Source organism: Ctenocephalides felis, unplaced genomic scaffold (genome assembly GCF_003426905.1).
Source record: "Ctenocephalides felis isolate EL2017-DRISC unplaced genomic scaffold, ASM342690v1 CF-g0.4_SCAFFOLD_01170, whole genome shotgun sequence".
Lineage (NCBI taxonomy): Eukaryota > Metazoa > Arthropoda > Insecta > Siphonaptera > Pulicidae > Ctenocephalides > Ctenocephalides felis.
In genome coordinates, this window is record NW_020537324.1 from 11,939,941 (window position 1) to 11,955,592 (window position 15,652).

Genomic DNA, 15,652 nt, shown 5'->3' on the forward strand with positions numbered 1-15,652 from the left:
CGCACAGTGATAGAGTTCATAGTCAAACCGATTACCTTGAATTATTATGAGCCTATTAAAAGTGGTTTAATTATACAAAATAATTAAACTTGCAAAATATATACCGAGCGTTATATAGTACACTTACAGTGTTCCATATCAATATGTATTGGCTCTTTATTTTTTATCGGGTTCTTAAATAAAAAAAGTTAAAAATGATTGGATTCATATCCTGTCAGTGTATATTTTTTTAAATTATTTTTATATTTGTATAGTAAAAATTCATAAGCAAATACATAGCAATAAAATATTGTCAAAAATATTTATAATTATTGACTCATTCCATATATTTTACCTTTTAATATTTTTAATAAAAACTTCTTAATATTTGTTTACATAATATTGATATGCCTTTTTGATAAAATAATGCCTTTTATCATTAATTATTTCATTTTTCTTATCTTTAAGTTTCATTCATTAATGCTATTTCACTTGATTTGATTCTTAGTTTTAGTAATATTTAATACCAAGCATTAGTGTTATATTTAATACCAAAATAAGTGATTGCCGAAAAAAACTTCTTGAAACCAATATTCCACTTCACAAACAACTGTTAAATTCTACAAAAAAATCCCAAATAATCTAAACCATTCCTACGCCTAACTACTAAATAAATTTACATCTTTTTTATTAAAATATGTCCAAAATTCTTAATGCATTAAAAGCATTTTCAACACAGCAGTAGCAACTGTTAGATGCTCATTCGACATAAAGTATTAATTATCACAGAATTGGATAAAAAACGAACCAAGAATAAAAAAATACAAGAAATAAGATATATCCTGAATTCCCCCGAGGAAGATAGAGTGTGTACTAGAATCCATAAACACTCGATGCAAATATGCGAAAGACGTGTTAAGTCTCAAGTGGCCCTAGAACACTTGACGCAACAAGTGTCATATGACAAAGCAGCCGACGCGACGCTGTTCGAGATGTTCAGATACACATATTTCTATATTTGAAACCAATACTTTTTATGAAGAGATTTGTAATAAAATAAGATATTGGAATAGGCTTAGAGCCCGCGGGTAAAAAAGTCCACCGGCATTATCTCAATAACGAGTAAATTAAAAAAAAACGATACTATTTTAAAGTAGAGGATAGAAGTAGACACTATTAAAAACCAGAGGGTGTCGAATTAGTGGAATGTTCGGATTATAGTGAAAAATTCATAAGATATTAGCAAAAGCGGTAAAATTTCCAACTGACTTCAAAAAAATTGTCCAACTTTTTGATCGCTAGGGCTGTCGGATGATTGGAAGTGTCGGTGTAGCCAAGTGTCAGATTAGCGAGATGATACTGTATTTTGTTTCGTGTTTTTTTTTTTCTTTTTCGTTTTTAAATTTTTAAAGTAGAGGATAAAAGATGTGTAACTAGCCAACGCTTTAATTCAAGAGACGCAGCGAAATAAACGGCCACATTGTAAATTTTTTAACGAAAGTAGAGTAGAGCAGAATTTAGCCAATCCGACACTATTAAAAACCAGAGGGTGTCGGATTAGTGAAATGTTCGGATTATAGTGAAAAACTCATAAAATATTAGCAATAGAAGTAAAATTTCCAACTGACATCAAAAAAATTGTCCAACGTTTTGATCGCTGGGGGTGTCGGATTATTGGATGTGTCGGTCTATCAAAGTGTCGGATTAGCAAAATTATACTGTATTTTGCTTCGTGTTTTTTTTCTTTTTCGTTTTTAAAGTTTTAAAGTAGAGGGTAGTAGATGCGTAACCAACCAACGCTTTAATTTAGGAGACGCAGCGAAATAAACGGCCACATTGTCTATTTTTCTAACAAAAGTGCAGCAGAATCTCGTTAATCCAAAGCTATTAAATACCAGAGGATGTCGGATTAGTAGAAAATTCTGATTACTGGATTATAGTAGAAAACTCATAAGATATTGGAAATAGCGAAAAAATTTCCAGCTGACTTCCAAAAAATTGCCCAGCGTTTTAATCGCCAGAAATGTCGGATTATTGGAAGTGTCGGATTAGCGAGATTATATTTTATTTTGTTTTTTTGCTTTCTTCAATTTGAGAAGTGTTATTAAGTTTACGACACCTGTATATATATTTTAAGTATGCGTTATTTATTAGTTTTGTAAGTTATTTATTTAATTTTTATTATATATTATATATTATTTTAATTATTGTTATTTAAAATCATAGATTCAACAGATATATACTCTAGAATAGCTTAGTTGCGCTTGGGGTAAAAAGAACCAATCAAAGATGTAATCAATAAAAAAATAGTAAATTAAAAAAGTAAAATACATGGAAAAAAAAATCTGCAATGATAAATGAGCTGGGAACTTTACTGAATATAGTTATATAGTAGTTTGATATGTATTATATGTTGTGATGTAAGTTTTTGTTTTCACAGAAAAATTGCTGTAAGTTAAATTGAACCTTTATGCCCCGCTCTACTCTATATTTATAGTATTTTATCGGAGCAATATTTATCAGATTTTGCAGAGCAATTATTCTTTGCAATAACAATTTGGTTACAAGACATCTTGCATATATATATATATATATATATATATATATATATATATATATGTATATATATATATATATATATGTGTGTGTGTGTGTGTGAGTGTGTGTATGTATGTATATTTATACATACATATGTATATATACATATATCATTTTCGAAAAGATCAAGTAGTAAAATCATTAGAACACGACCTCGCATATAGGTCGTCGGCCATAAATTCAAAGTCGACTTCCCCTTGTTTCATTACTAATTATTTTTCTAAGCGGTTCTATGTTAAATAAAACAAACTATATTTAGACTAACAACCCAAAAATCTATGTGCGATGCTATCACGTTGTACACATCCGTTGTTATTGACTTATTTTTTAGTCACTTTATTTAGTTTACTAAAAAAATCACGTTTCTAACACGAAATTAATAAATTGTTTGCAGTAGTGACTATTTATCATCATAACGAACTTACATAAATTGCTATAAATATGAAATAAATACAAAAATACTCCAAATAAATAAAAAAAATCATTCAAATTCTTATCGGATATGTTCAATTTCAATAAGTTCAATTAACTAATAATATTAAATTATAAGTAAGAATATTCATAATATATATGGAAAAAATACAAAACATGTACACATGTTTATACGAAACTTTAAAAAAATTGTGATGACTAGGCACCATGAAGATGATTGAAATATATCAAGAAAGTTAATTTACAATTTTTAGCGGATATTATGCTCGTCATTTCCACTTTTAATTCTGTAGATATTTATATATACACATGGGTTTTTGCAACATCTTATTCGAAATTCTTACGAAATTTTTAAATAGTATGAATTATAAACAAGTTATTTGAATGTATTAATTAATAAAATAATATATTAATAATATATAAATAATATATTCATATAAAATATATTAATAAATTAATGAATTATAGATTAATAATAATAACGTTTTAAATGAATGAAGTTTTATGAACTTCTCGATATGTGTAATTTATCGAATTAATCAAAAACAATAAGATTTATTTATTCAGATAGAATTTTCAACTCAATTTCGAAAATAAGATTTTCGCTATCCCTAAAAGCTAACCAGCTATATTACCTGATGATATCTTTCGAACAACTGCAAAAGTTACAAAATTAGTTCAAGATGTTTAGTAAAAACGTGGACGAAAGATTTTGAACTTTTTCTGCTAATTCTAAAGAAACGTCTTGGCCAATTGTCGCGTAAATTGAAGTGCTTAGCAAGTTGCATCGAAAGGCTTTTTGAAATCGGTTCAGTCGTTTTTGAGAAAAGGTTGATGATGGGTCAAAAATTGGTTCACATACATACACATACTTTTCCCAATTTTGGTCTCTAACGATTCAGAAGAACTTGAAAAACAAAAAATCAGCAATACGAAGTTTTTGGAAAAAACAGACTTCTCCTTTGGGAAGAATCATTATATTCGATTAAATAGTAGGCATATAAATATGTAAAGGTAAATAATCTGAAAATAGATCTTATTCACTCTTATCATGTGTACAATAGTTCATAAGATTACATAGTACCTTGATTTTTAATTTTAGAAAAAAAAACTCAACAATTTTGTCAATATATTTCTATTACAAATAGAAACGATGTATACTGATTGTCTGTTAAAACAACAAAATCAATATTTCTATTACAAATAATAACTTCAAATGCTGCCACAGGATAAATATCTCTTTTTCTCTCTTATCATGTCTACAATAGGTCATAAGATTTCATTGTATCTTGATTGTTAATATAATTTAATATATATATATATATATATATATATATATATATATATCATATATAAAGATATATTTCTATTACATGTAGAAATGATGCAGATTGACTGTTGAAATAAATATTTCTTTTGCAAAGAATAACTTCCATTGCTGTCACAGGATTAATTTTAAATTATTTCAATTTTAAAATTAGATAAGAAAATACTCGAGCAAAAAATTATAATCAAGTCTTTGTCTATTTATCAAAGTATTTCCTCAACGTCTAGAATAGATCTGTGAATGCTTGTGTTTCTTTTCCCTAAGATTTTTGCGTGAGAATGTATGCGTTGAATCCTGGCACGTTTTAGAGTTCCGGCGTGCGTGCGCTATGCACACGCTATTCTGTGTTTGTTTTTTTCTCAATAAAAAATCTGTCTGTAGAATTTTAGTACTTTTTAAACAAAAAATCCCTAAATAGGGAAAAGGGGTCCTCAGCTGTTATCTAATTTCTTATGCAAAAGTGATAAATCTTGTTCCTGACAAAATATGTCCAACGTGTTATTTTGCGTCCGTACATAAACAACGATTTTGAATCATTAGGGTTCTCATTCCCAGAGGTACAAAAAACTACTATTAGTAGATACTGACTTATTCAGCAATATTATATATCTAAAAATTATTTTGTTAAAAGTATACTTGTTATTTTAGAGTCTCGATTTTAATTTGTATAAATGTTAATTATTTTTTTGTCTTGATTTTAATTGATAAAAATAGTATATTTTATTTCGGTTGATTTTAAATATGAAAATAATAATTCTGTACAAGTAAAAATAAGTTTAATCATGTACACATGATTCAAACATTGAACTCTTAAATATATATTTAAAGTCATATAATCATTTTATTAATCTATTAATTATCACGGCATATTTGCTTTAATTTCAGAAAACATCCATTTCAGTTATTCAATATATGTATTATATGTGTAATTAATTAATTTTGTTAAAGACTGATGCATAGATATAAAACTTAAATATACATTTATAATCCAATTTCCAATTACAATCAACTTGAATATTAATTTATCGACTTGAATATTAAGGCTGTATTATAAAATATATTGATTAAATACAAAAAACAATTTGACACCGATGCGTTATTGTTTTCAAATCCAAAATTTATGACACATGGTTTTGATTATCGATTCGTGTAAAATATAAATCCTTATAACAAACGCTAGTTATTGCTTTCTAAAGCAAATATAAAAAGAAAATAATTTAGTCTCATATTCCAGGTATGTTTATGACATATTAAATGAATATAATTTACAGCTAGAAGTATGGATGTTTTATATAATCTTTGAAGTAATTTTGTATTTTTTTAATAAACGAATGAATTAGATCATATCAAATTATGCATTATGTACTGCTATATAAGTAGATGCTATTTATGTTCACAGAAAGAAACATATATTTATTTGGAATTTTTAATAATCTAAATCAGTCACATCAAATATATAAAGACGATTAGAAGCATATCGACAAAAATGTTAAACAATTAATATTAAACAAACTTTTAGCGGATGTTATGTTCGCTAAATTCCTCGTAATGCAAATATACATATAATGAAGCTGAGATTTCACGATATCTTACGAGATATTGGTCGCATTTCTTTAATAGTTAATTTTGTAAAATATTACAGATCACTTGGAATCTCGACAAGCTGTTTTGGACTAAAGTTATCTAGTTCTATTAAACCATGAAGCAAAATGCAGCAGTTGTGATAGGCATTGTAGGAACTTTGATATTCCTGACGCCTCTCCTGGTAGAAGGCTTGAATTGTTTCAATTGTATTGCTATTTATCAGGACGAATGTGAGGATATAGCAGTGCTCGAATGCGAAAATGATGAAATATGTGCCAGGTTCAAATAATTTAAATTATTTGAAATGAACAATATATCTGGTTTATAAGATTTGATACCAAATGCAATGTTAATTTTATAACATGATATTTTGTGATTAAATAGCTAATTTTGTTACAGATTGAAATTTGTAACAAGCGACAAAAATGTATACGTAACTAGAAATTGTGTCAAGAATACCACATGTCAGCAGCTGACCGATGATGTAAGAATTTTTACCTATATTTCTATTAGTTAAAAATTTAAGTATAACAAGTTGAGTTCTGTATTGCAATTTTCAATTTTTATATATATTAATTTAATAAATAATATGGAGTAAAATGATAAGCCAGTTGCAAAAGCAATCTAAATAATTTTTGTGAATTTCCTTGTAAGTATATAAACTACACGCAGAATTTTCAGATTAGAAACAAGAATTTTCATTGTTCTTATTAGTGTTGTGTGGCTTGATGAATTACTATTATCGACCAGAAAGAGTGACTATGATTAGAGTAAATGTAATTAAATACTCATTGTCAGTGCTACTCAATGCTATTTAAAGTTAAAATCCTAGATTTAAACAAATGTGTATATAGCTTCAGACCAATATTAATTTGAATTAATCATCAATTAATACAGATGAAAAGTGAGGATAAGCGTCGTAATTACATTCAAAATCATTATGATCCCTTTGGAATAGCAACACATTTATTCAATCCGGACAAATCGACTGTGAAAGAGTGCGATCTCTGCTGGACTAATAAATGCAACGTCCGTAGATGTTTAACAGGCAAATGCACAAGAAGTTCTAGTAAAAGCGTTCGGGAACAAGGACTATTTCATCTCATAATTTCGTTTGCTATGTCACTGTACTTTATTTGATTTTTTGAAACGTTAAATCTAATTATTAATAAATGTTGTTGTAAAACCCATTTCGAAGTTCTTATTTAATATTTATTCTATTCAAAATTGATATATTGATATTCTTCTGATATAGAGATTGATATTCTTCTGAGTTATAAATATAAAAATATCCAACAATATAAAACTGTTGAATATAAAACGAAAAGAAATTAAAACCATAGCGTACATAGTTCAATTTCAAGACCGTCACTTTTTCTTGACCTTGCTTTTGCTATATCACTTTTTATAGCTGTATACGAGGGATGTATCTAATACTTTATATTTTATTACCGACACTTTTGTAATAAAGTGTAGCACTATTTTCGCAATGTGATATAAGTTAATTAAATTCTGAACATTTTAAACTTTTTTAAACAACATTAAGGCTGATAAATCATTTACAAGTCATTGTAAAAAACTCAGAAAGCTTTGACATTATTTTGATGTATTTATTCTGCGAAATGTTAATGAAAACAATGAGTAGAGGTTGTTGATACAATATACGAGAAAGGGAAAACATTATTCTACTAGTGGAAAATCTAATACAAGTATAAAGCTTGACAGATTACTAACTGCTAATTACTAGCACTTATTTAATATTTTGTATATAGAGCGACATGTATTATTTCAAGTGTCGAAATATAATATAGTAAAGCCTAGAAGAAAACAAAATTTCTTTATTTAAAAAGTATTTTTATCTTCGTAAACCTGCAGTCGGAAAGACTTGAAGTAATATATAAAATAATAAAACGATCATTCTGAAACATGTTTCCAATGTTATGTTTCTATTTTCTTGTTCATGCATCATGCATGTCGATGTTTATTAAATGTATTTTTAAGAAATAAAATCATATATCACATGCATCCTTTTTTATTTTATTATTAACAGCAATCAAAATAGTCCTATGATCTGTTGTTGTGTAGACCTTGTGTGCTTATGTACACATGTGTCTTTTTAGAAGGCAACCAATAGTCGGTATATCTATATTTGATTTATTTATTATTAGAATTTCTGTAATATTAATAATGTATTTTCAATTTAAGACAGCAATGCCGGAGAAAAAATATTTTAAAACCGATTTTACTCTTGATTAATATAAGGCTGTCCGAGGTATGTATCGAACCTGGAAGCTTGGGTGGCAAGACAAATTTTTAGCAACATGCATGTTTTCAGGTGCATACCGAAAAAATAGTAGAAATAAACTCAAATTGTCAGAACAGACTACAGCAACTATTGGCGTATATTTATTAGCAGTTTTGAATAGAAAATAGTAATATAGATCGTTGACGAATTAGCAAATTCATCTTGTATGAAATATGTAACAAATTCATCATCTGTAGTACTCAATATCCAACTTTATAAATGAATGCTTGTACGGAACTCATAACGAGTTAAAGTACGAGGACGTCAAGCTTTACGTGATATTTTCATTCCAAATACATAAATTTGCAGCATAGCCGTGTATATCCGTCGATCTAATAACGGGCCTGAACGCATCACATCAACATCTAGCAGCACATAAAACAGCTCTTCGCGGCATGAGACACGCAGCAACCTTGAAATAATTGCAAGTTCAACGCCACCGCAACGAATCAGCTAACACACTACTAACTGATTCAACGCGAATTTCTGTGTATGCGTTCAGTTTTATACGACGGACAAATGCAACTAAACTTCGCGGCTCTTCTCTCACATTGGAAAAGGATTGTGCTTGTTCTATCGCTCTCTTCCCGTCTTGCTACCGCCTACGATCTAAAGATAGTAGACACAGAGCTCTTTTACAACCAGAGCCTGTAGTGTCAAGAGTCAAGTTCGACTCATAGTGAAATAGCCAAATGGAAGCTGCAGACTTGCCCGAACATATAATGCACTTCTAGCTGTCGCGAATGTGACGATCTAATAAATGGGAATGATGCGGATTGACGACGGATTCGTTAGCGATCCATCTGTCTTCATTCAGATAGTTAAAAAGTTTTTATCTTACAGATACACTGATAAGTTTCATAAATGCTGCGGTTTGATGTTACTTGCTACAAAAGGTTTTCAAACCATCTAAAATTATTACACTAAAAACGTAATTAACTTCATCATTATATAAAATCACCGTAGATAGGACTAATGTAACTTGTTCAAATATTCAAAAACAGAAGACTTCATAAAGGAATCAGGAACTTAGTTTTAAAGGTTTACTTTGAACTATAATTATCCGCCGACTACCATCATTCCACTAAAAACATACTAGGGTTTCTTAAGATAATAAAATTCCCATTCTATACGAATATACAAGTTAATATCCAGTGAAAAGGACATTTATAAGCATTTTTAATTTACTCAGAACACTGTTTTGATTTTTTAATATTTGAAACTGAAATTGACAATGTTGCCTTGTCATAACATTGGTCTATTTTACGCCAGAATTAGACAATCAAATTCAGAATCAAAAGTTTTGATTGAAAACTATTTCAAATAACCTATAGATATATGGAATGGATTATATAGATGGAAAAAATCAAAACCACCAATTACGAACTTTTGCCAGAGCGACCGTGATATTTCATTGCACTCTTCTTGTTTTTAAACTGCATTTATATAATGCGCGAATGCAGTTCGTTCTTGTTATTTACATAACAAGCCGCACATGACCTTTATTATTAATCACGGCAAAAATATTTAAACGCCTTTACGTAATCGCAATTTGGATGATACGAAGACAAAATAAAACAAGTTTTAAGAGAATAAGAAAAAATTAAATGTCGCAAGACGAAAGACGGCGAGAGTCAAAAGGTCCGAGAGGATATGAAGATCTATAAAATCAGTCAAAGGAAATAGCAGTCCAGACGATTGCGCTTTAATGCAAAACAATGCGGGAGGGAATGGGACACGTGCGTTGGGATTTTATATGTCTGCTGCAAAGCTCCGGTCTGCGGGATGCAATTCGTGCCGCAATCGGACAATCGTAAAAACTTCTTGAGAGTAAGTGTCGGTATTGAATTTGCACCATTGTACGCACTTGCTGTGCAAATATCTAATCACTATATAATACTCACACTGTACACTATGTATATGATGCGTGTGCTGAGAATAAAGCAATTAATAAATACATAATACGAACCGAAAGGAGTTGCTTCAGAAGAAAATTAAGGAGAGATAAAAACAAACATTATAAAAAATACGTTTTACTCTGTTCAATTAAAATCGTTAGGGTGAGTGTAATCGATTTGGCAAAGGCTTGACTTCCAGATAAAGAAGGTACTCAAATCGAATCCCAGTAAATAAATAAAATATGAAAATTCATAAAGCCTAATTGATTGATTTAACGTGGATTGTACATGAAGTTGTTAATAGAAATTGTACAATATTAGAAAAAGTAACAAGAAATGTTCTAGATGGATAAATGTCCAAATGCAAGCGAGGCAAATAAAAAAAAATTTAAAAAACCGTTCCAGAAAATAAGAGTAACGTATTATGATGCACATATATGTAACCAATAAAACAATCTACAATGATTTAAAAATGCGAAGTGTACAAAAAACTATAACTGATAGTTTCATCTGATAGTCTATCAGACTTTTAGCATCAAAACATAACAGTAAGCTAGAAAACTATCCTAACCAGTTAACAAATAATCTCTTATAACCTGGACAGAGAAGCAGGCTGAAGAGATTATGGCCACTGGACAACGCCTCATCAGACTATTTAACATCTCATCACAATATTTAACTTCCAGTAGGGTAAGTAATTGTAATGGGCCGAAAATCGTAATTGAAAATTTTTACATTTCTCGACGTTTTGAAGGTTTCTGAACGTTTTGGCATATTTCAGAAAAAATGAATGTGTGTGTGTGTATGTATGTATGGATACAATTTTTCGCCCACGTTTTCGGGCGTACGGATCAACCGATTTGAATGGTTCAAAAAACATTCGATTTCTATTGATAAGGAGATGTGCTGATTAGTTTTTGGCAAAGGCAGATCCAGCAGTTACGGAGATAAAAAGCAAAGAGTGCAGAAAATAGAAATCGAGTTTTTGAGAGAACGGAGCATCCGATTTGAATAATCTAAAAAACATTCAATCAGTAATGATTGGGAGAAGTGGTTATTAGTTTTTCGCAAAGGCAGGCCCAGACATTTCAAAGATACGAAGCTAAAAGTACAAAAAATGGCAGTTTTTGAGAGAACTAAGCGTCCGATTCAATTGATTCAAAGAACTTTCTGCTTGTCTTAACAAAATAATTGATTTTGGAAAAAAAATCAGATTTTATTTTTAATTCTGACTATAGTTCTAATATACTTTAAAAAAATAATTTCAACTTTGCAATTCAGTTTATATAATTCTTATTTGCCTTAAGGCACGATGCCACCCACCCCACTAGTTAGTTTTTAGTTTAATTTATAAAAAATCATAGATTTCTAATTGCTAATCGTATTATTTTTAGAGTTATGACTGATAAATTTTAAACCTTCTCATTATATTTAATTATTCATAAACTATTGTGAAAAAATTATTTAACTCTTGTATTCATTATAAACGATTATAAATGTCATATAGGAGATAACGACTTTTTTGAAAACGTTATACGATTTTACAAACTGATGGTAGTTATAAAGAGTTGAAAATAAATAATATTTATAACTGCATAATATAATTGATAATAAATAATATTTATGAATAATAATCCAACGATCCACAATTGCATAATTTTGCATAGTGATAATACGAGTTATGATAATTTAATATTAAAAATGATAAATAAATTCGATTTATTAAATTGTACTTTGTTGTAAACTTGGCATAAAAATAATAATAAATATAGTTTAATAAAATCAAAGATAGTTTAATAATTTAACAGTTTAAAAAATATACTGATTTTATCAGTTCCTGATATTTACGACAGAATTGGTCAATTATTATTAAATTAATAATTATTAGTATATATTATTTATTTTCATACTAAATGCTACCATCAGTTTACTTTATTATTTCATACATATTATTTCTCCACTAACCTTTGATAGTAGCTCCGCCTGTACTCCGGTTTCGGCATTGCATCGTGTTTCTCGGGGCGACCGAAGCGTTCCCAAGCTGCTGCTGATCATTGCCACCGACGTGCGGTGTTAGTAGTTTCCCCGCGAGCAACGGGTTTGCATTCGCGATCGCGCCGGAGCCGTATTTCAAACCGTTCGCGCAATTGGCTATCGTTTGCCGTAAGATAGAGCCGGTTCCCGAAGGCGCTGTTTTATGACCGTTGATCAACAACGGATTATGAGGATTTTGTTGCTGAGATTGTTGTATATGTCCGTTATTGTTATTAGTATTAGCACTATTATTATTGTTGTTGCTCATCAACCCATTGCTGTGATGGTTGTTGTTGTGATGATGTTGATCCAAATTCACACAATGGGAGTTTTGTGGAGCCTGGTGATGGTGGTGTTCGGACATCTGGTGATTTTGACCAGTGATGTTATTATTTTCCTCCTGAAATGTAAAAATTTGATAAACACTTGTTCAATTGCACTTTTCAATAAATATAATCAAATTCAAAAACAAAGACAGATTTATTTTGGTATATACACATGTACAAATTGGGGCACAACTAGTGTAACCGCCTAAAATAAATGTGATTTTTGGAAATTTATATTGAAAAAAACTACTTTATCAATCATTTCAAAATTTAAGGAATATATTTATACATGTTTTAAAAATACATAGTAAAATTTTCGAAGAAAAAAATTAAATATTTTTTAAGTTATCGTCGATCTCGAATGGCGCGACAAAAAAAGGCCCTTCACTGCTGCAGTAGTGATTCCGGCCTTCTACGTGGATGAAATTTTTTAAAAAAAAATCTCGATAAACTGGATAATATTGTCTGTAAAATGAACTACGATAAAGAAAAAAAAATCAAAAATTGACAAAATGACGGCGTTTTTTAAAAAAAAGTCGACATTTACGCAAAATTTTGGTCGTTTTTCGACTGCTAAAAATCGATTTTTGATCCGATCAAAAAATCGATAGTTCATTTCACGGAGAACTATATATAGAACATGTAAAAAAAAAATCGATAGTGATCGGATCATTTGTTTTTGAGTAATCACTGCAGCAAATTCAGAAAATGCTGTTTCGAGAAAAACGCGTTTAAAGATAAAATGATCGTTATACTATTAGATATACTCTTTAAATGGCTGTAACTCAAAAACTATTTAAGATATCGATTTAAAATTTTGGTATGTTATTTTTAAAGGTATAAGCTATCGAAATATGGAAAAATTGAAAATTCGATTTTTTGAAAATTTCACACTAGTTTTGCCCCTTAAAATAATTTTAGTTGGATTTTATTATCATTTATAAAATTTTTTTTTTAATAAGTACCTTAATTTCAGTGGCCGTGAACTCCGTAAAAAAATGATCAAGTTCAAATGCAGAATCGCCAAGTTGGCGAAATATATCATCGCCATCATCAAGTGGTCCCAATAACTCGCATGCCCCCATTTCTGCATTGGGTTGATTTGGGACTGCCCCTTCCTAAAATCATCAATCACATAGCATTTTAAAAAACATCTAATTGGCCAAAACATTTAAATTTTGTTGGTAGAAAATTGAGAATTTACTCTTCATAAGGATATTGGAAGAGTTTGATTATTTCATACGAAAGATTGGAAGACTATTATTATTTCATACGTACCTGTAGACAGGAAGATAAATCAACCATGCGACCATCGTTGTCAGGACACCATAGCAGATCATCGTCGATAAAGGGCATAGCCACATTTGGCACGGGCGCCCCTAAAACGCGCGCACCCGCCAGTGTGTAGCCTTTGTTTACACCACGTTCAATAATTTGGGGTTAGGGGGCACACAGGCCGCGATAAATATTCCAAAAATATAATAAAAAATTTCACGTTCAATAGAATTAATATAAAATTTTAAAAATTTTGTTTCTTATTAAAATGTTCATGGTTTTAAAATCCTAATTTTTATAACTAACGTGACTAATAATTTAGTTACTTATTAAATATTTTATTTACCAACAGCTCTAAAATTTTCATAAATTTAAAAAATAATTTAAAAAACGTTTTTAATTAAGGAAGACGCACAAAATTTACCTAAATATATAAAACTCTTTAATAATTTATATCTATAAATATACAATAAAAATATTATTAATTTCGTTCAAAATATGTAAATTTTAATTTTATTTATTAAATATATTATCTATAAAAATATGAGATTCTTAAAAATATCTATAATAATAACTTTTTACTATGTTTTATTTTATATAATTTGTTTATTTGTATAATTAACGCATTAATCAGTCAGATACTAAAAATAAGTTGTATTCTATGTTAATGTATTAGTATAAGAAATATAAATCATTGATATATGTTTTTGTAAATTAAGTAAATTCATCGCAAGGCACACCGATATTTATGAAACTCTCGTTTAAGTACTTATGTGGTCGCTTATGTAAACAATATATCAAATGAATATTACAATTGTTAATAAGTATATTTGTATCAAATGTTGGCGAAGTTATCGGTTAATTTAAATAAATAATACATAATTATAAATAAGTTTTAAATCATTAACTCTGTGGCTACCCTATCCCATATACGGACGATTTCAATAATGATCTAGAAAAATAAATTAATTATGCATACTTGATAGATATGTAGTAAAATATAATATTTTTATATTCTCACCTTGCTATGTCACGACAAATGTCAAACAGTCGCCAAATCATGGGGATAGCACCTGGAAATAAAGAAAAATATATTAAAACTTTGTTCAAAGTATGCATTAAACAATTCTGTAAAAAATAATTTTTCTGATAGGAATGTAGTAAAGACTGTCTTTGAAAGTGATTTGTGAGATGTGTTATTTCGAAAGCAAAAGTCTATCTAGCTGCATAAAAAAACAACTTTAATATAATCATAACACCGCTATCATAACTTAAGTAAATTTACTCTTACGTCTTATCAGAGTAATGATTTATACTCGTAATGTACGAGTCGTACATTTCAATTCAAGATTAATTTCAATTAGTGAATATAATCAAAATAAAAATGTTATTTTAATACAATAATATACTATCTCATTTTTATAATATTAAAAAAATAGTACTATTGTTCTGCACTATGAAACATTATTATTTATTATCTGGAGACTGATTACCCATACTAAATTCGTGACTGTTTCTTCGTCAAATTATAGATTGATTGCATTCGTGAGTTATTAGATATTTGAATTTCCGATTCGATTTGCATTTAGTTATCGATGGTGGTGCCTTGCACCAGACCAACGTGTTATATTTACTTTCTCCTCCAACTCCTTGCAATAATAAGTATCATAAAATAAAATTAAAGCAGTAAAAATTTTGCCAACTAGGGATGAATAATTTTAGTAAGATAAGAAGTATCTGCCGCCAATTTATTGACATAGAGATTGAATAAATCTAAAAAAAATTGCTTAGGAGTAAAACTTTTTAATTTACTACCGCTTCATATTAACTCTCATGCGAAAGTGCGCAGTTAGATGAAATTCTTTATAAAATGCTAGTTCAAATTATTTATTTC

The 15,652-nt window shown here is 29.0% G+C and overlaps 1 protein-coding gene across 1 annotated transcript in view; it reads right to left on the reverse strand.

The window, feature by feature from the left end:
- The window catches only part of LOC113366800 (ecdysone-induced protein 74EF), a gene marked incomplete in the record, with an annotated part of 259,620 nt that extends 245,708 nt beyond the window's left edge, over positions 1–13,912 (reverse strand). Inside the window, 3 exon segments of the mRNA XM_026608455.1 lie at positions 12,169–12,557; positions 13,449–13,601; positions 13,762–13,912. Of these exon segments, the coding sequence (XP_026464240.1) occupies positions 12,169–12,557; positions 13,449–13,601; positions 13,762–13,839 (620 nt within the window).
- Between the last annotated feature and the right edge of the window lie 1,740 nt (positions 13,913–15,652).